The 21,425-nt window shown below is 44.2% G+C and overlaps 1 protein-coding gene across 2 annotated transcripts in view; it reads right to left on the reverse strand.

Moving 5' to 3' along the window:
- The window catches only part of TTC33 (tetratricopeptide repeat domain 33), a 415,549-nt gene that overhangs the window by 374,785 nt on the left and 19,339 nt on the right, over positions 1 to 21,425 (reverse strand). The window contains exons 2-3 of one of the 2 annotated variants that reach the window (XM_073621679.1): positions 14,045 to 14,293; positions 10,872 to 11,093 (exon numbers count right to left, since the gene is read on the reverse strand). In XM_073621679.1, the coding sequence (XP_073477780.1) occupies positions 10,872 to 11,092 (221 nt within the window). In that variant the 5' untranslated portion in view covers position 11,093; positions 14,045 to 14,293. The remainder of the gene's footprint in view (positions 1 to 10,871; positions 11,094 to 14,044; positions 14,294 to 21,425) is intronic. The other variant, XM_073621670.1, reaches the window with a different exon arrangement.

A 21,425-nucleotide genomic window follows, 5' to 3' on the forward strand; every position in this document is an offset into this window, starting at 1 on the left:
ATGAGGTTTCAAAAGACCTGAAAATACTTTGAAGGGTTCCTTCAAAAATAGTTGGGAAGAGCTGCTCTATCACATATCATCTAAGACTCCTCAGAGATTACATGGAGAAATTACAGGACAAATTAGAAAAGCATTGTGTCTTTTGGTCAAACTATCAGTGTGTCCACACAGAGGACAACCTCACTGCTGGAGGCCTCCAAAGCTACGAAATTCATTTTTGCAGTGAGCTTCTCCTTTTGGTCTTTGCTGCTGTCCCAAAGTATTGAAGCCTACCTTAATTTACCCCAAAATTAGAAATTGGTTCTGGGTGGAGGAGTTATTTGTAGCTGCCAAAAAAGGGCAAAAAGTAGCACAGCAAAGGCTGGATTATTTAGATTGTAACATAGGGCTACCCTAATAATGCTGGGAGCCCAGCCTAAATAAGTGCAAAATACACAAAAAAAGGGAGCATATGAAGATCAATAAGTAAAAGTTTGACGGACTAACAATGAGAATCTCAGAATACACAGTGTACTCTGCTGTCCTGCTGCTAATGAAATCCAAAGCAACTTAAACTGCACTCCAAGGCAAACATTTTTCTAAAGAGTAATAGCTCCATCTTGTGGTAGAAGTGATAAATAACAACACATCTTACCTATACATTCAGCAATACATAGAGAGGCCTTACAAGTGTCTGACCTATGTGAGTATTGGGAGTTTGGCTTAACCACTTCAGCTCGGGAAAGTTTTAGCCCCTTAATGACCAGTTAATGACCAGGCTGTTTTTTGCGATTCGGCACTGCGTTATTTTAACTGACAATTGCACGGTGGTGCGACGTTGTACCAAAATAAAAAAATGTCCTTTTTTCCCCCACAAATAGACCTTTCTTTTGGTGGTATTTGATCACCTCTGCGGTTATTCTATAAAAAGACTGACAATTTGAAAAAAAAATCAGTCTGCTATAATACATATCCAAAAAAAAAAAATTTTAAAAATCTAATTTCTTCATTAATTTAGGCCAATATCTATTCTTCTACATATTTTTGGTAAAAAAAAAATCCCAATAAGCGTATATTGATTGGTTTACACAAAAGTTAGCGCGTCTAAAAACTATGGGATAGATTTATGGACTTTTCTTTTTTTTATGTTTTTACTGGTAATAGCGCCAATCAGCGATTTTTAGCGGGACTGCGACATTGCGGAGGACAAATCTGACACTAAGACCCTTTTTCACACTGAGGCAGTTTTCAGGCGTTTTAGCACTAGAAATAGCGCCTGTAAAGCGCCTGAAAACTGACCCCCATTCTCTGCAATGGGTGCGTTCACACCCGCACAGTGCGGTTGCGGGACATTAGAAAAAGTCCTGCAAGCAGCATCTTTGGGGCGGTTTCGGAGCGCTGTATACAGCACCTATTGGAATGAATAGGCAGCGCTTTCAAAGTGCCTTAAAAGAGATTTGAAAGCGCTGCAAAACTGGAATTTTTAACACCTTTTTTGGGGTTAAAAGTGCCCTGCTAGCTGCCAAAAAGTGGCGCAAAAGCGCTAACGCGGCCCTGGCCCCAGTGTGAAAAGGGTCCAAGTGACACCAATACAGTGATCAGTGCTAAAAAAAAATGCATTGTTACTGTATAAATGACACTGGCAGGGAAGGGGTTAACATCAGAACGATTAAGGGGTTAAGTGTGTTCCCTGGGAGTGTTTTCTAACTGTGTGGGGGATGGACTGACAGGAAGAACACAGAGATCGATGTTCCTGGTTACAAGGAACAGAAGATCTCTGTGTACTTCCCTGTCAGAACGGGGATCTGCCTTGTTTACATCGGCAGATCCCCGTTCTGTCTCTCTCTGAAGTGATCGCGGGTGGCCGGCACACATCGGTTCCGCCGGACCCGCTGATTGGCCCCCCTTCTGTGCAGCAGAAGCGCGCGCTCCCACAGTATCTATTCTGCAAAATCACGTCATTTCGCTCAATAGAGCCGCCCTACCACAGCGTAGATGCGGTGGGCGGTCTCTAAGTGGTTAATCAACTATTGCAAAGACTGGAAGAAAACTGGACATGTAAAGTTTCATAGTGGACAATAACAAATGAAGAAAATCTGCAATAAGAAAAAATGTAGGCTGCTCTCCTTTTGAAAAGATTTGTTACCTGGAAGTTACGATGAACCAAATGCTTCAATATTTCAATTATTTATAAGTCACTGACCAAGGTATGCAGATTGGGACTTTTCTCTGACTTCACTAGCTGAATGCTTGCTCCAGGTCACTGACTCAGAAAATACTGAAGCCAGAGACAGCCAGGAAACTTGCATTTTTAGAAGGAAGTTATGAAAGAGTTTGTATATTTTTCTCAGTAAAGTTTCCTTATAGTTGTCTTCTTATTTACAGTACCTTTACATACTCTGTGTCTGACTCAGCAGCCTGAAAGTCAGTGATCAGCAGTGGTCTGCAGCTGACTTTTTTTTTTTTATTGCATTTAAGTGTAAATGTGAGATCTGAGGTCTTTTTGACCCCAGATCTCACATTAAAGAGGACCTGTCATGCTTTTTCTATTAAAAGGGATTTTTTTAATTAAAAAAAAACTGTATTTTTTCCCCAAAAATTGTGTTTGTAAGACCTCTGCGCAAATACGGTGTGACATAAAGTATTGCAACGATCGCCATTTTATTCTCTAGGGTGTCTAAAAAAATTATATATAATGTTTGGGGGTTCTAAGTAATTTTCTAGCAAAAAAATAAATAAAACTGATTTTAGGTTGTAAACAGCAAGTGTAAAAAATAGGCCCGGTCCTTAAGTGGTTAAAGGCTTGGTTAGTCGAATTTCTAAATGAAAAATCCAAAAATTCTGATTTCCAAAAGAAAATTTGTTCGGAATTCGACCCATGCATGACCTGCATTAGACAAAACAAATAGAGCTTAAAGTGATTGTAAATGATCACCTTGTAAAAAAAACCCATTCCGTTTAGAAATAGAAATCAAAGGCAAAACATTGATCATTCTCTCTGTTCTTAGCTGCATAAGAGCTGGGAGGGGGGGGGGGGGACAGCAGCATATTGAACTCCCCAGTGAAAGGCTGCGCAGGGGAGGGGGGGGGGGGGGTAACAAGACAAGTCAGATCATTGGAGGAGAGAATACTGAGTTCCCAGCACAGCTATAGAACTGATCACTATGTGCTCTCCTGCCAAGTGTGGTCAGTTTTCAATAGGAAAGCAGGGGGATCATCTTGGATTTTACAGTAAGGAAGCAAAGACTAATACAAAGAGAGAGAACAGGAGACTTTTTCATACAAGTACATAGTGCAGCAGCCACATATCAGGAATATAAAATGTTGGGTTTACATATTCTTTAAAAAGGAGTGAAAATAGAAATCAGATTACATCTAACAATATATGTCTGAGCATTCGGATTCTTTGTTATTAGTTCTTTTACAGCTAAAGTCACCCAGAACTCAGAACTGATATTTTGCTGTTGAGTAGAACCAGGAGAAATAATAGCAGAATGCACAAGGAGTATAAATGTTCAGATATTACAAGGGATATAAAAGCTATCAGCAAGTATTTCCACAGGCTATAAAATACAAGGGCCCCTTTCTCTGCACCCCCTTCCCAACAGCCCCCCCCGTTACAGGGGAACCTGTATGGAAGCTGACGCCTTTTATGTGTGCAAAACCCAGACATGGAACAAGTATGCTGCAGCAGCCATTAGACATCATTATTTTTGTTGCATGCTCCTAGTCAAAGATTCAATAAGTAGTGGAGCCATGACCTGTAGGTAAGCCCCGTAACATGTTGATTGCTAATAAAGTCAGCAATGGAAGCTCCTGTATTGCTATCCTCACCTTAGAAATATAACTAGAACCTTCAGGGCCCCAGTGCAAGAAACCATGTAGGGCCCCCCTGACCCCTGGCTGGGGCTCTTCTGACTGGTCCTGGGGCCCTTTATTCCCATTGTTGGGTCCTTTATTATGGTCCCACAGCAGGACCCTTTCACGAGTTCTGCAGCAGGCACCCCTCCTGCTGTCTTGGGGCCCTCTCACAGTGGCGGAACGCCAGGGCCTGGGCGTAAATGCAACCTTTGCGATCCTGGTAGTTCCAGCACTGCCACAGGCCCTTATTTGACAGGCGTGTGGGTGCAGTTGTATGGCCCCAAACACATTTAGGGCCACTCACCCGCACCTTCACACCTGTCAAACTATTACATGTGGCTGTGATTGTACAGCTGTTGCACCCCCATAGACTAACAGGCGGCTCCAGCTGCACAAACTGCTCATTCATGTTCCAGAGAACCTTTGTGAATGAGCCCTTTATATCTTATATTTTTTTAAATTTTTAATTATTTTACCTTTTTTTTCTTCATTTGTTGCAATTTTTTTATTTTTTACACACAATACTTCTATGGGGACTTTGGGTAAATTTCAGGGGCCTGAAGTCCCACATTTGAGACAGAGAAAGGGACTGAGGAAACTCATTCCCCGGTTTCTTTGTGCAGCCTCAGCTGCACAGAATGAATGAACAAGAAGAGCTCTGCACAGCGATAAGGATCATATTTACCAGCCCCTTCCTCCTCGCTCTCCATTCTGAAAACATCCCTTGCAGCAGCCAGCAGGAGAGGGGGAAAGCTGGCAGAGCTGCGGGGATGGGGGGGGGGGGTGCACACGGGTGGGGCCCAGGCAGCAGGTACACAATCTGTGCAGAGAGCACAATGAGGGGGTATGGTGTGGTAGGTGGCAATTAGAGGAACCGACCCCCTGCGCGAAAGCAGCAGGAGCGAGAGGAGGAGAAGCTGGCTTTCAGCTGCTGCAGCATGAGCCATACAGGGGATCAGATCCTATAACTGCCCCACTCGCAAAACCTAATGCCAGGTTGCAATTGCGACCCCTGATGCTTCGCCACTGCCACATCCCCATAAAGGAGGTAATATTGGTGACACAAGACCCTGAGCAAGTCCCTTTTTAGAAAATGTTTTATGTGGCATACACTATAACAAGCCGATGTCTTAGATGTGAGTATACTTTATATTTTTCCTATCCACCCAATATCAGGTGAATGATGCCCACTATTCAAACAGAACATTACATTGCTTTAAAGGTTAAACGTTATTAACTTTATTGTATACACATAGACAGAAATTACTTCCAATATTTGAAGATGACCAGAGATGTCCAACCGTTATTAGATAGAAATTACTTCCAATATTTGAAGATGACCAGAGATGTCCAACCATTATTAGATAGAAATTACTTCCAATATTTGAAGATGACCAGAAATGTCCAACCGTTATTATGTCAGGGTCCTGGCTGTTGGTGCGCTATTTTTTTTTCATCTAATTGGCCATATTTAAAATCCCCAAAGTATTTACCAAGAGAATCACTGACTTATCGGGGGGGCCCAAAAATTGGAAGTAGGACCGCACGGGGGTCTTAACTCATACAATGACCACATCTAGACTACATGAAGAAAAACTGCCCTTCTTAACACAATAGTCAAAAGTTAAAAAAAATAACATACAAAAAATACATTTTGCCTGAGATTGTAATAAACTAGAGCAGGGGTCTCCAAACTTTCTAAACAAAAGGCCAGTTTACTGTCCTTTAGTCTTAAAGTGGTATAAACAGTCATATATACCCAGTAAAGTGAACAGCCTCAGATGATACACAGAGATTAAACAAATCCTCCTACCTAAGATTTACTTGTACAGTGGAGCAAAAAAGTATTTAGTCAGCCACCAATTGTGCAAGTTCTCCCACTTAAAAAGATGAGAGGCCTGTAATTGTCATCATAGGTATACCTCAACTATGAGAGACAAAATGTGGAAACAAATCCAGACAATCACATTGTCTGATTTGGAAAGAATTTAATTGCAAATTATGGTGGAAAATAAGTATTTGGTCAATATCAAAAGTTCATCTCAATACTTTGTTATATATCCTTTGTTGGCAATGACAGAGGTCAAACATTTTCTGTAAGTCTTCACAAGGTTGTCACACACTGTTGCTGGTATGTTGGCCCATTCCTCCATGCCGATCTCCTCTAGAGCAGTGATGTTTTGGGGCTGTCGCTGGGCAACACGGACTTTCAACTCCCTCCAAAGGTTTTCTATGGGGTTGAGATCTGGAGACTGGCAAGGCCACTCCAGGACCTTGAAATGCTTCTTACGAAGCCACTCCTTCGTTGCCCGGGTGGTGTGTTTGGGATCATTGTCATGCTGAAAGACCCAGCCATGTTTCATCTTCAATGCCCTTGCTGATGGGAGGAGGTTTGCACTCAAAATCACACGATGCATGGCCCCATTCATTCTTTCATGTACACGGATCAGTCATTCTGTTCCCTGTGCAGAGAAACAGCCCCAAAGCATGATGTTGCCACCCCCATGCTTCACAGTAGGTATGGTGTTCTTTGGTTGCAACTCAGCATTCTCTCTCCTCCAAACATGACGAGTTGTGCTTCTACTTTGGTTTCATCTGACCATATGACATTCTCCCAATCCTCTTCTGGATCATCCAAATGCTGTCTAGCAAACCTCATACGGGCCCGGACATGTACTGGCTTAGGCAGGGGGACACGTCTGGCACTGCAGGATCTGAGTCCCTGACGGCGTCGTGTGTTACTGATGGTAGCCTTTGTTACGTTGGTCACAGCTCTCTGCAGGTCATTTACTAGGTCGTCCCGTGTGGTTCCGGGATTTTTGCTCACTGTTCTTGTGATCACTTTGACCCCACGGGGTGAGACCTTGCGTGGAGCCCCAGATTGAGGGAGATTATCAGTGGTCTTGTATGTCTTTCATTTTCTAATTATTGCTCCCACAGTTGATTTCTTCACACCAAGCTGCTTGCCTATTGCAGATTCAGTCTTCCCAGCCTGGTGCAGGTCTACAATTTTGTTTCTGGTGTCCTTTGACAGCTCTTTGGTCTTCACCATAGTGGGGTTTGTAGTGTGACAGTTTGAGGTTGTGGACAGGTGTCTTTTATACTGATAAGTTCAAACAGGTGCCATTAATACAGGTAACGAGTGGAGGACAGAGGAGCCTCTTAACCACTTACCGACTGCCGCATGACGATGTACGTCCAAACTTTGAACGGGGATATCGTTGTTATGGCAGCAGCTAGCTGCCATAACCCCGGTATCCCCGTTTTCGAGCGGCGGCCGGCTTTAAGATAAAAGTGGTCCCTGCTGCGGATTCGCCGCGAGATCACTTTTATCGGTGGCGGGAGAGATGGCAGGAGAGGGCCCCCTCCCGCCGCGATCCGGTGCCCTCCACCGCTTACCGGAGCCGTCGGTAGCAGTGGATGCGATCGCGTCCTTCCCTATGGTGTGCCTGGAGACGAGTGAGGCTAAGATGGCGCCCACTCGTCTCCATGACACTGCTGGGCGGAAGCGATGTCAAAACGTCACTTCCATCCACGCCTCTTAAAGGCACATTTTTTTAAAGTTTTTTTTTTATTGCATTTTAGTGTAAATATGAAATCTGAGGTCTTTTTTGAGGGTTAAAGTTTGATGCCATTCCACGAGCGGGCGCAATTTTGAAGCATGACATGTTGGGTATCAATTTACTTGGCGTAACATTATATTTCACAATATAAAAAGAAATTGGGCTAACTTTACTGTTGTCTTATTTTTTTTATTCAAAAAAGTGAATTTTTTCCAAAAAAAGTGCACTTTTAAGACCACTGCGCAAATACGGTGCAAAAAAAAAATTATTGCAAAGACCACCATTTTATTCTCTAGGGTGTTAGAAGAAAAACCATATATAATGTTTGGGGGTTCTAAGTAATTTTCTAGCAGAAAAACCTGTTTTAAACATGTAAACACCTAAAATCCAAAACGAGGCTGGTCCTTAAGTGGTTAAAGAAGAAGATACAGGTCTGCGAGAGCCAGAAATCTTGCTTGTTTGTAGGTGACCAAATACCTATTTTCCAACATAATTTGCAAATAAATTATTTCAAAAATCAGACAGACAATGTGATTGTCTGGATTTGTTTCCACATTTTGTCTCTCATAGTTGAGGTATACCTATGATGACAATTACAGGCCTCTCTCATCTTTTTAAGTGGGAGAACTTGCACAATTGGTGGCTGACTAAATACTTTTTTGCCCCACTGTATATCTGCTGTCTTCCCCTTTCTACACCCATTGAAAAGTGCAGATCGTGTTAAAAATCTTTCTTCCTCTTTCAGCAGCACACAGTGGTGGGTGGGGATACTGGACTTACACTGTGAGAGCACTGATTGGAGGAAAGGGACACACCCCCCTCCACATAGGCAGAGGAACAAAGGAACATGTAGAGCTGTAATCTGAATAGACAAGCTCCCTGTTTATCTACCTCTAAGCTCTCTCCCCGACACAAATTTTTAGCTCGTTATCTCATGTCTGAGAACTTGTCAGAAGTGGCTCATGCTGATAACAGAGGAATGGAGCACCAGAGAGAAAAGACACCTAGAGCTTTGGAGAGAGAGAAGTAAACATCACAGATATATGTACTTAGTTCAACTTTGATGAATGGAGTTTCCAACCACTTTAAGAAGGCCCAGACTGTAGCCATTCGGAGTAGAAAAGGTCCCAACATCAGTGGGAATAAACAATCTCCCATCATTGATATTGGGAGGAATTGTACCCCCCCATCATTGGGTCCCATTGTTGGTGTTATTAGGCGGAATTGTGCCCCATTGTTGTTATCAATGGGAGGAATTGTGCCCCTTCATTGGTGTCAGTGGGGGAGTAATTATTTTGCCATTTTTGGTATCATTGGATGAAAATGCCCCAAGGGCCAGATAAAAGCATGCAAAGGGCCGCAGTTTGGAGACCACTGAACTAGAGCAAAGTGCATGTGCAAAATAAATGTTGTAACCTACAGAGACTGCCTAAAACATATATTTCACATATACACACACCATTTTTTTTATTTTTCCCTAAACCAAAACATGGGATCATATTCCACTGGTTGGTATTGATGGCAAAGACTCTGCTCTTTATTTTAGTTTCTATAAATCATGACTTTACAGGTGCAGCTCCAAAAATTTGAATATCATCAAAAGTTCATTTATTTCAGTAATTTGATTTAAAAAGTGAAACTCGTATATTTAGATTCATTACACACAGAGTGATACATTTGAAGCATTTCTTTCTTTTAATTTTGATGATTACGGCTTACAGCTAGTGAAAACCCAAAATCCAGTATCTCAGAAAATTAGAATATTACATAGGACCAATAAAAAAAAAAAAAAAAATGAGTACAGAAATGTTGGCTACTGAAAAGTATGTCCATGTACAGTATAGTATGCACTCAATACTTGGTCGGGGCTCCTTTTGTATGAATTACAGAATCAATGCTGCGTGGCATGAAGGCGATCAGCCGGTGGCACTGCTGAGGTGTTACGGAAGCCCAGGTTGCTTTGATAGAGGCCTTCAGCTCATCTGCATTGTTGGGTCTGGTGTCTCTCATCTTCCTCTGGACAATGCCCCACAGATTCTCTATGGGGTTTAGGTCAGGCGAGTTTGCTTGCCAATCAAGCACAGTGATACCATGGTCATTAAGTCAGGTATTGGTACTTTCGGCAGTGTGGGCAGGTGCCAAGTCCTGCTGGAAAATGAAATCAGCATATCCATAAAGCTGCTCAGCAGAGGGAAGCATGAGGTGCTCTAGAATTTCCTGGTAGAGGGCTGTGCTGACTTTGGACTTGATAAAACACAGTGGACCAACACCAGCAGATGACACATGGCTCCCCAAATCATCACTGACTGTAGAAACTTCACACTGGACCTCATGTAACTTGGATTCTGTGCCTCTCCACTCTTCCTCCAGACTCTGGGACCTTGATTTCCAAATGAAATGCAAAATTTACTTTTATCCGAAAAGAGGACTTTGGAACATTGAGCAACAGTCCAGTCCTTTTTCTCCTTAGCACAGATAAGAAGCTTCTAACGTTGCGACAGTTGTAGCCCATGTCCTGGATACGTCTGTGTGTGGTGGCTCTTGAAGCACTGACACCAGCCGTAGTCCACTCCTTGTGAATCTCCCCTAAATTCTTGAATGGCCTTTGCTTCAAAATCCTCTTAAGGCTGCAGTTATCCCTGTTGCCTTTGCACCTTTTCCTTTTTTCAACACACTTTTTACTTGCACTCAACTTTCCATTAATATGCTTGGATACAGCACTCTGTGAACAGACAGCTTTTATAGCAATGACCTTTTGTGACTTACCCTTCTTGTAGAGGGTGTCAATGACTATCTGCTGGAAAAGTGTCAAGTCCGCAGTCTTCCAGGTGATTGTGTAATCTACTGAACTAGACTAAGAAACCATTTAAAGCTTTAGGAAACCTTTACAGGTCTTTTGAATTAATTAGCTGATTAGAGTATGACACCTAGGGGGTTATTTACAAAAGGCAAATCCACTTTGCACTGTAAGTGCATTTGAAAGTGCAGTCGCTCTAAATCTAAGGGGTAGATCTGAAATGAGTGGAAGCTCTGCTGATTTTATCATCCAATCATGTGCAAGCTAAAATTATGTTTTTTATTTTCCTTGCATGTCCCCCTCGGATCTACAGCGACTGCACTTCCAAGTGCACTTGCAGTGCAAAGTGGATTTTCCTTTAGTAAATAACCCCCCATGAGTCTACAATATTGAACTTTTTCACAATATTCCAATTCTCTGAGATACTGAATTTTGGGTTTTCAGTAGCTGTAAGCCATAATCAGCAAAATTAAAAGAAAGAAATGCTTGAAATATATCACTCTGTGTGTAATGAGTTTCACTTTTTGAATTTAATTATTGAGATAAATTAACTTTTTGATATTCAATTTTTTTGAGATGCACCTGAATGTGGCATATGCTATGCAATATACGAAACATGTAGCATAAACATTCCCAAAATGCCACAAAAATGAGCTTTCTGCTGGTCCTACCTGCCATTCAGTGCCAGAAGGGCTCCTTCATCCTTCAGGCGTTTACTTTTTGTGACATTATCCTCGAGGAGAATTCCTTTCTTCCGTTTGACGGAGCGGAGCCAGTCCACATCATCCTTCTTAAAGGTACCTCCTTCTCCAGCCGACTCTTTTTCAAAGTTTTGCGAGGTCACCTTCGACACCTTCTCACCGATCTTCCTCTTCCAGCCAAAGGAAGCCATACTGAGAAGAAAACAGACTGATATGAAGATCTAGCACTTAAAGATTATACTAACTGCGGTGAACTGACAGAATTCATTATATACAGATGACATAGGTCTACACAACATAGAAGTCTGGAAGAGGAATCCTTGTCATTTTATCATGGCATCTTAAAGTGTTACTAAGCCCACAAGCATGCTTGTTATATTCACTGTGGAACCTAAGGGGTTAATCCTCTGCATTGTAAAAGAAAAAAAGGCTGTTTTCATCCTGTCTTCTTCTTTTACTGTCCCCAAACCATCTGCTGATAGTACAGACTGAGTCCTAGGAGGCACTCTGCACATGCTCAGTTTGGTGTGTATTGCTAGAGAGTTTGTTTTTCTTTTGGGAGGGTGCATGTCATCAGCACAAGGCCAATCAGCACATGTTCTGTGTACTGTGGGTGACCAGATATAGTGAATGCAGGGTCCTGGGTTTAGTAACACTTTAACTACCCGCCAGTAATACTGCCATCATAACTTCACAACTGCAAATGGGATGTTTTTTTCTTAGTACCTTCTTATAGCATCAATGTGGCTACCTCACAAGGTAACCCTAGTTGCTTTTGACTTTTCAGCAGCTCCAGATGTTTTCAATAATTTTACCAGGCTGTACTAGCCACTGAACCTGTCATATGTCCATATGCTGTGGCTTGGGATAACATACCCCATTTCCTTTCCACCTATTTTAATGTGTGTGAAGCTGTGATTCAGCCTTAAAGCGGATCCCGATTTTTCTACACTAGCTGCAGCTGATTACCGCAATGTCCTAATGACAAAACGGCACTTTTTTTTTTCTGGCTGTACCTTTCTTGTAGAAGATCTCTTTCTTTTTTGCAGGAAGCACAGGCTGCGGTTAGGGGCGTGTTTAGAGCGGCTAATTAGTCACTTCCTCTTAGCCGCACTGGCTCCTGGGAGCTTGTGTCATTGTTCCCAGGAGTCAGTGCGGCGGCCTGTTACAAGAGTCATCTCGAGATTTCCATAGTGGGAGTGACGTCAACAGCTCCGTTGCCATCACAACGGGGCGGGACCTCCTACGGCGCTGCTCGTTGTGATGGCAACCAGAGCTGTTGACGGCGCTCCGATTTCTGTGTAATGCGCATGCGTGAGATCAGGAAAAGAACGGGCGGTGCATGCTGGTCGATTCAGCAGCACCGTATCCCGGAAGAGGATGCCCACAGGCAAGATGACAACCATGTAGATTTAATTATCTAAGTTCATTTATTAGGCGAAAACAGACAGCAATGTCACTGAAAAACAGAACAAGTGAGTTCCCTATTGCTATATCGTAATCATTGTCATTTGGCCAAAAAAAAAAAAAAATTGATCGGAGAGAGTGGAACCCCGCTTTAAAGCAGTGTTTCTCAACTAGGGTTCCTCCTAAGGTTTTTGTGGGATTGAGGGTTCACTTATTGGCTAATGGCCTCTCCTCTTTTCCCCTTAGATAAGTAATACAAATAATCTTTTTTTAACTGTTAGGTGGCACTCTGTTGAGGCATTTTCTGATTCATTGATTCACTGATCCTGGTCTTATTTGACTTTTCACACAGTTAGCAATCAAACCTTGGTGTCCCCAGACCATTTCATTGTTTTTAAAGTGGGTGCACCATGCGAGCCGCACTCCGTGTGTGAATGGACACACACAGCAGCAGCTCAGGAGCGAGACTGCTCAGGTACCCCCATAGCATGCTTCTTGTCTGGGGGCCCCCTTAGCAGGAGCGCCCGGTAGAGGACATGAGAAGAGGAGGACTGGGGCTGCTCTGTGCAAAACCATTGCAGAAAGCAGGATAAGTATGACATGTTTGTTATTTAACAAAAAAAAAAAAAATCTGCCTTCAATATCACCTTAAGCCCTCAGGAAGGGGAAGATCTATGAGCCTCCAAAACGCTTGGCTGTTTGTTGTCTTTTCCTTGGTCATTTACTGAATCAATACATCATTGTTTGGAGCCCTTTCTGATGCAACTGTGTATAGACTACTTCGTTTGGGTGACCCTCATTTTTGCTGGGCCCCCCACTTTGTGGAGAACCTCTGATCCACAGCCATGTCTCCACTAAGGACTTCATTAAAGCGGAGTTCCACCCGTTGTTTAGTTTATTAAAAGTCAGCAGCTACAAAAAGCATAGCTGCTGACTTTTAATAAACCGACACTTACCTGCCCCTGTCCAGCGATGTGGCCACCCGGAGGTTAGCTCCTCTCCTCCTCCTCTCCTCGGCATCATCATGGTAACTGTGGGCACCTGGCCATGACAGCTTACGGCTTCACAGCCGGGCGCACACTGCGCATGCGAGAGTCGCGCTGCGCTCTCCTATTGGCCAGCTGATCTTCTCGGACCTGAGTTGTGTCCCAGAAGATTGCTGGCAGGCAGGGGCCGCCTAGGGAGAGAGAAGTCAAAGGCAGCCGAAGATAGGAAGCAGGAAGTCCCACAAAAAAGAGGGTACCCCCCCCCCCCCAAAAAAAAAAAATGACATGCTAAATGTGGCATGTCAGGGGGCGGGGAGTGCTTAAAGCGGAAGATCCACTTTTGGATGGAACTCCGCTTTAAGAGAGGATCAATATCCAGTGTCTTATCTCCAACACTACAGCTTTCATTGTCTTCATTTATTTGCTATTCATTTTTATTTGTTTCAATTACGTTTCATGACAATTACTTTACCACCTTGGGATTGAAATACTCTAGGGACATTCCTTTTTATTTATTATATCTACAACTTATTGATCATGCTAATGTACTGTGAGCATCAGATCTATTCCTTTTTAGCAAGGGCTCCCGCAAACTTGCAAATTATTTCTAAGGTTCCTCTGGGACAAAAGGTCAAGAAAGGCTGTCTTAAAGTGTTACTAAACCCAGGACCCTGCATTCACTATATCTGGTCTCCCACAGTACACAGAACATGGAAATGCAATTATTTTAGTAAACAAACTGCTAAATACCTTTTCTCATCAGCAGTATATAGCAGTCTTGTGACTTCGATTAGTTTCTGGCCAAGCACTGGTTAAAGCTTGTAGGAGGAGTTTTCATTCTACTCTCACTGTCCAATGAGGTTGCATGACCCTGACCTTCTGTCTGGACAGTGCTGATTGGCCCTGTGACGATCACATGCATCCTCCCAAAAGAAAAAAAAACTGCACATGTTCAGAGTGCCCCCAAGGCTCTGTTCTATCAGCAGATGGACTGGGGATCTGGGGATCAGAGAAGACAGGATCAAACAACCTTTTTACACAATGTGGAGGATTAACTCCTAAGATTTCACAGTGAGTATAATAAGCATGCTTTACTGCACATACAGACTGATTAAAAGTGAAGATCTGTTCTTGTCTATGACAGCAAATCAAATTCTTCTTTCTATTCTCCAAATAGAGATGGGAAATGAAAGGACAGATCTGATAACTTACAACAGTGAGCAAGAAAATTTGATAAAATCATGCTCATATGTCAACTTGTTAAATATGAAAAAACCTGTAAGTTTGATAAAAGTCACCAAACTGACAAGGTTATCAAAATGCAAGCACCTGATTCAGATTTTAAAGGAACGAGACAGGATAGAAACATGGTGAGAGAACGCAACCAGCACACCATAGATCTGCAGAATGGGCACAAAATCACATTGTTACCCCAGAAGCAACGCTTCAGAGCTTCTCAGGACCCTTTCATCAGGCACGTGACCATCACATGCCTGATAAAATGGTCCTACGAGGATCAGAAACATTGCTTCTGCTGTAACAATGTGATCAATGAATAAAGTTTTGGACCCATTCTGCAGATCTATGGTGTGCTGGTGGCGTTCACTCTCTCTGTCTAGCTACGCTTTCATCCGGTTGTCGTTGCAGCACCCACTTACATATACAGAGCCCTTTCTACAGGAACATGTGCGTTGGGAATAGTGTGTTAGGATAGAAACATGTGAGCTGTCACTCGTGATTGATTTTCAAATGTTCATGCTTGGGAAGTCACTGCATTGCAAGCAAGGTGTCCGGACAGGTTTTCATTTAGGCCCCACCCAGCGTCATTCAAAAGGCAACGTGGGAGACCCAGTGGTGCACAGTGCCTCTACCATCAATCTAATAAATTGCAAGGCCAGAGTTCACTTCTTTTTTTTTTTTCAAATTCTTTATTTAAGATTCAAAAGGTAGTCAAGACAATAAATCAAATCAGAACATTGGAAAAGTAGTCAGGTTATATCAGTGCATCAAGTATATAGTTACCAAGCCCAGAACATGGACGTAGAACCACTATTGTATTCAGGATAAGACTACTAAAATGAACACAAAGATGGGTACCCAAGTTTTTCAAAGCAGAAGAGAGGGAGGGAAGAAACAGAAAAATATAGGAAGGGGGGTAGAAGTGTGTGTGTGTGTGGAGGGGGGGGGGCAGTAAAGGGGCAAACTCGCTGGGCAGGGTGGATCTATTAAGGCAGTTGTCGAAGGCCATCTAATAGAGATTGTCCTTCCTCTGAGTATATGAACATGTTCCAGTGAAGCCACGTTTTCTTGTAACGTTCATGCTTGTTTTGTGCAGTTAACAAGTCTTCCATTTTGCTGGTATCCTCAACCATTCTTAGCCACATTTGGATAGTCAGAGGGTCAGGTTCTTTCCATCGTAAAGTGATGCAACGCTTGGCAGTGTCAAGTAGATGACGTAGCACTGATTTTTTATATGTTGTAATTGGGATGTCAGAGCAATGTAGTAGGAAGAAGGCAGGGTCCTCTGGGACCGTGAGGTCTGTGAACAGTTGTGCGCGTCTATGCACCTTTTCCAGAAGGTCTCCAGGGCCATGCAAGCCCAAAACACATGCAAGAGCGTCCCTCTCTCCCCCCGGCATCTCCAGCACCGGTCAGAGACCTCAAGAAAGAAGCGGTTTAAAATAGATGGAGTGTAGTACCATCTGTTGGGCACCTTATAGTTGCATTCCTGCACACGTTTTGCTATCCTGCTCCATCGTAAAAGATCGACCCAAATCTGCTTCCCATTTGATAAGGCAGGGATGTCTGAATTCTGCAGGTGGGGAGATCAAAATAGAGTACATTTTGGAGAGGGTGCGTGGAAGAGTGTCTTCCCCCATGCAATGGGATTCAAATGTGGTCGGTGGCCTTCTGTATTCTGTTGGAGACCCTAGCCTTTGGAGGAAGTGATGGAGTTGGAGTGCCCAGCTTAGTGATATTTTTGGACATCCGGGACCGCGATCCCCTCAAATATTTTGGGGAGAGTCAATAAATGTCCCTTATCCTGGGCTTTTTGTTAGCCCAGATGAAGTTAGTGAAGAGGGCGTTCACTTGTTTAAAGCAGGCCAATGGAATATGAATAGGGAGGGCCTGAAAGACGTACAAGAATTTGGGTAAAATACTCATCTTTATAATGTTACATCGACCGAACCATGAGTGTAGCCCATGATGCCATTTATCCAGAAGCTTCCGCACCAGGCCCAAAGAGAGGTGGAAAGTTCAATTTAAAGACATTGGACACAGGTGGGGGGATATGCATCCCCAAATATTTTAATGCCGTGGAGGTCCACTTAAATTTAAAATTGTTTTGTAAGTGGTATAGTTGTACGGGAGTCATCCCCACGCCCATAGCCTCAGATTATGAAAAGTTCATTTTCAAGTTCGATAGAGCGCCATAGCGCTCGAGTTCCTGTAGTAGATTAGGCAGAGATATAGTGTTAGATGTTAGGTTAGATAATGTGAATAGAAGGTCATCTGCATAAGCGAAGATTTTATAATGGGAATTGCCAATCTGCAGGCCTTTAATGTCATTGCTTAATCTGACCTTACACAGGAACGGTTCCAGGGTAAGCACCAATAGTAGTGGTGACAGAGGACAACCCTGCTGAGTCCCGTTCCATATTGCGATCTGGTCTGAGAACACACCATTAACCTTGACTGGGGTCCTAAGACGGGTAATAGGGTCTTGTAGTATTGGATGGCGTAACCATCAGGGCCGGGAGCTTTGCCAGGTTTGGCTGAGCGCACAGTCTGTAACTCCAAGGATATAGGAGCCTCCAAGTCACACCGTTGTGGAGACGACAGCCTAGAGAGGCAGGCTGAGAAGAGAAAATCTTCTAGTTGCGTCTGCGCTGGTCGGGAGGTGATATAAAGAGAAGCAGTATTCTCCAAAGGACTGTGCTATGCATTTCAGTAACGTCATCTTCTGATCTGTTGGGCCCTACATGGGGAATATAGGAAGCTATTGTTTGGTCCCGTAGGGTCTTTGCCCGTTGTTTTACACATTTGTCTCCGGATTCGTAGTGAAGTCTCCTGCAGGTCTGAATCGCTGCCTTAGCGCGATATGATAGTAATTCTGACACCTGGCGGCGTAAGTGTGTGAGGTCGTGTTTTAGAGAGGCTTCAGGGGTCTGCTTATCATGCAACTCCAATGCTTGTATGTCTGTAAGTAACGTAGTGAGTCTGGCGTCCCGGGCACGCTTGATACGGGCACTGTGCTTGATCAACACCACTCGGATGACCATTTTATGTGTCTCCCAGATGATCCCGGGATCGCTCTCTGGGATATCATTGAATTGAAAATATGTGGTAAGTTCTCTGGTAACATCTGCCAGGACAGTAGGATCTTGTAACAGACTTTCGTTTAAGTGCCAGTGCCACTCTCGGGAGGGAGAAGGCTCCGTGAGTCTGTACTGTAAAGTGATAGGTGCGTGATCTGACCAAGTGATGTTGCCAATCGTCACATCAATGACATCCGAGAGATGTTGATGGGGAGCCAAGAACAGGTCTATTCGGGAATATGAGTAGTGTGGAAAGTAAGAAAGAAAGTAGAGGGAGGACACAAAGTAGTTGTAGGATACCAAGTGGCTCCGGGAGATAAACCCTAGAGCCCAATAGGTAACTAAATTGTTAATGCACTCACCGCGGCGTCACCACGCCAGTGAGTGCAGGCCTAGGGGGGAAGTGTAAGGAAACAGCGGGTAGGCCGTGTCCTGAACTTTCCAGCAAATTTAAAAAACCAATGGATTAATATCAAAAAGCCATGGGGATTAAGTGCCCTTCATTTGTTGTGTCCGAATAAATGTCTATTTAGGTATAAAAATGTCATCTTATGTTGCAATAGCATATCTTATGTAATAGGAAGGTACTATACAATTATGTCAAGGGTATTAATGAATGTTTAATGGATGGCTTATGTCCTAACAAGCAGGCATCTCATGACGTGTATGGGTAAAATAATGACAGCTGTAATCTATATATGGTGCTTGTCAACGTAGCTGTATTGCACTGTGCGGTGTTTATAGTGCAGTTGTCTATGTCAACACCCCAATCATCAACCGCATGTCATATAAAACACTTGCAGGCCCAGTGGCACCGACAGGCCACTCCACCGTGGGGCACAGCCATGAGACCGCGATCCTGCAGTACAGCTCGAAGTACCTGCCGTACCCCACCATGGGATCGCTGATGGCAGCACCACGCAACAGATGGAGCCCCATCATTGCTACACAGACTGGTAACATGCAATAAGGTGGATAAAGTAAATAAAATAAGAAATAGCCGTGACCTTATGTAGACATAAAAAAGAAAAACAACAGTATATAACATAGCATAACACCCCAAACAGGAGCTAGGGAGCAGTAACAAACTGAGGGCTGTCCTTGTCCCTGCATATGGTGGACAGGAAGTGTTCTGGAGAGCTCTTCAGCGTCCTCAAATATAAACCTGAGGGGGAGAGGTCACAGAAGGGGGAATATAGATAGATAACAGGCTTACCATGGTAGTAGTTGTGTGGGTATAGAGGCTAGAAGGTAGCCCATAAAAATTAAGGAACTAAGCCCTTGTCTGCGGGGAGTAGAAATACATGAATGCAGCACAATGTAGTGCTGTGTAGTGCACCGGGACAGTGTAGGCACCATACTTAATTTGCAAGACTTTAAACAGTACCTTACAGAGAAATGGGGAGATCAAGGCTCAGAGTCAGAGGAGCTTGGTGGATTCCTAGGGATTTGATGGGTCCTAGGCGTTCCAAGAGTGGTGGGTCCCCTAGCAAATCAGGCTCTCCTGGCTGGCCGTGGTAGAGGTTGTAGCCAGTCCGGTACCGCGATGGGATCCGTGTCTAGGAAGGTGAATAAGGCTGGGAGGTCATCGGGATGATGCAATACAAAGGACGATGAGCTCTTTCGCGCCGTTAGTGACAAGGGATATCCCCATCTATAAGTGCAGCCCAAATGATGGAGTTTATCCAGCAATAGACGGAGCAATGCTAGGCGTTGAAGGGTTGCCCCGAAGAGATCCGGGAGTATTTTTACTGATGCTCCATCAAAGCCCACCTCCCCTCATTCCCACGCCTTTTAGAGGATCATTTCCTTGAGGGTATACCGGTGAATGCAGCATATCACATCTCGCGGCCTGTTGGGATCCGGCGAGCGGGGGCCTAGGGCTCTATGCACTCTGTCCTGCTCCAAATTCAGTGGATTGGACGAGTCAAGTAGCCTGTTGAAAATTTTCACCACTGTGTCTGGCAGGTGTTCCGGGCATGTGTTTCCGGTCCGGTAGCCTCCGGGAGGCCCCGGAGCCATAGGTTGTTGCGACGGCTCTGGTCCTCTAGGTGGAGCTGCAGGGATGATCTATGAGCGGCCTGTGAGGCCTGCGCTGTCTCTGTGTGGAGCGAGCCTCCATAGAGACAATAGAGGCTTCCCCCGTGGAGACTCATTCCGACACCTAATGTACCTCGGTGCGGACTGCCTGCAAGTCTTTGCAGTGTGTCTCCTCTAAACGATGGAAGAGTGCCTCAATGTCCACCTTGGTGAGGAGGTCTGTGTCTCCGATATTCGCAGGGCTCAGATCTGTTAACCTGAGTGGTTCAGCGGAAGACGTCCGAGAGATCAGGGAAGGTGTCCGAGACGGAGGTCGGAGAAACCGGAGGTGCTGTCATCTGAGAGGTCTCTGATGATGTGCCACATGCGGCCGTTGAACGGGCCCGGGATCTGGAAGACCGTAAGTCTGTGAAATAATGCTGTATCTCCGATCAGGGAGGTGTTCCTTGGAGGATTTTCACTCTCCTCCATTTAGAGCTCATTCCGTGCAAGTTTGCCTTCTGGAAAGTGTGAGTTTGCTGGAAAGGGAACAGGAGCTCAGGCATTGTGCTTCTCCACTCTGCCATGTCCAAGCCACGCCCCTCCAGAGTTCACTTCTGAGTATGGCAAAAATATAGGTCATTTACAAAGTGTGTTCCCAGGAACAAGGGGCCCAATGGTGCATGAAATAGATCTGAAGAATACCTGAGTACCTAAACGTTAGTAGTTGTGTTACTTGCCTACCTTTTATGAAGATGAGTTGTTCAATTTACAGTAAAGCCTAGTACACACAGGCCAAATGTCGGGCGTCATCGGCCAGGTCAATAGAACCCGGCCGACATTCGGCCAGTGTGTAATGGAATCGGTCTGACAGAAGCCTGCGGTTTGGCTGGCTTCTGTTGAAGGGGCATGACCAAAAAAGGTCTGCTGATCTGCTCCAGATCAGCGCTCTCACCCAATTGCTGAGAGCGCTGACCAGAGTGTTCTGGCGGAGGGGGGGGGGGGCGTCCCACTGTCAGAACACAATAGAACAGCAGGGGAGATTGCTGTACTAACAGTGGATAGTTAGTATAGCAGCTCCTGCGAAACTGTCAGGTGTTTTTTCATTTAACCCTGCTGGGTTGAACGAAAAAAACCTACTAAAGTGTACAAGGCTTAAACCTGTCATGAAAGATACATGGAGCCACTTCTGAGCTATCTTCCTGGCTTCAACAACTTGAATCACTGACCCTTTAAAGGTTTGCAGATCTAATCTGATCTGCACATTTGTTCCAGGTCAGAAACTAAAGCTGGTCATACAGTCTATGAATTTGGTCTGTTTCCTGAGGACTGGACAAAGTTCGTTCAGTTAATGGCCCTCAATTTCAGGTATTTTGACAGCTGGCAGGGCCCGCTTCTAATAAAAATGCTCTTGGGAAAACAAATCTGTAGCAAGGACCCAAAAGGGGTAAAATTAGTCTAACACTAATGCCCCGTACACTCGGTCGGACATTCTGACGTAAAATGTGCGATCGGAGCTTGTTGTCGGAAATTCCCACCGTGTGTAGGCTCCATCGGACAGTTTCCTTCGGAATTTCCATCGCACAAAATTTGAGATCTGGTTCTCAAATTTTCCGACAACAAAATCTGTTGTCGGAAATTCTGATCGTGTGTACACAATTCCAACGCACAAAGTGGCTATTGAAATTCATTTTTCTCGGCTCGTCGTACATGTTGTACGTCACCGCGTTCTTGACGTTCGCAAATTCCGACCAACTTTGTGTGACCTTGTGTATGCAAGTTTGAGCCAACAT

This window comes from Aquarana catesbeiana, linkage group LG01 (genome assembly GCF_042186555.1).
Source record: "Aquarana catesbeiana isolate 2022-GZ linkage group LG01, ASM4218655v1, whole genome shotgun sequence".
Taxonomy (NCBI): domain Eukaryota; kingdom Metazoa; phylum Chordata; class Amphibia; order Anura; family Ranidae; genus Aquarana; species Aquarana catesbeiana.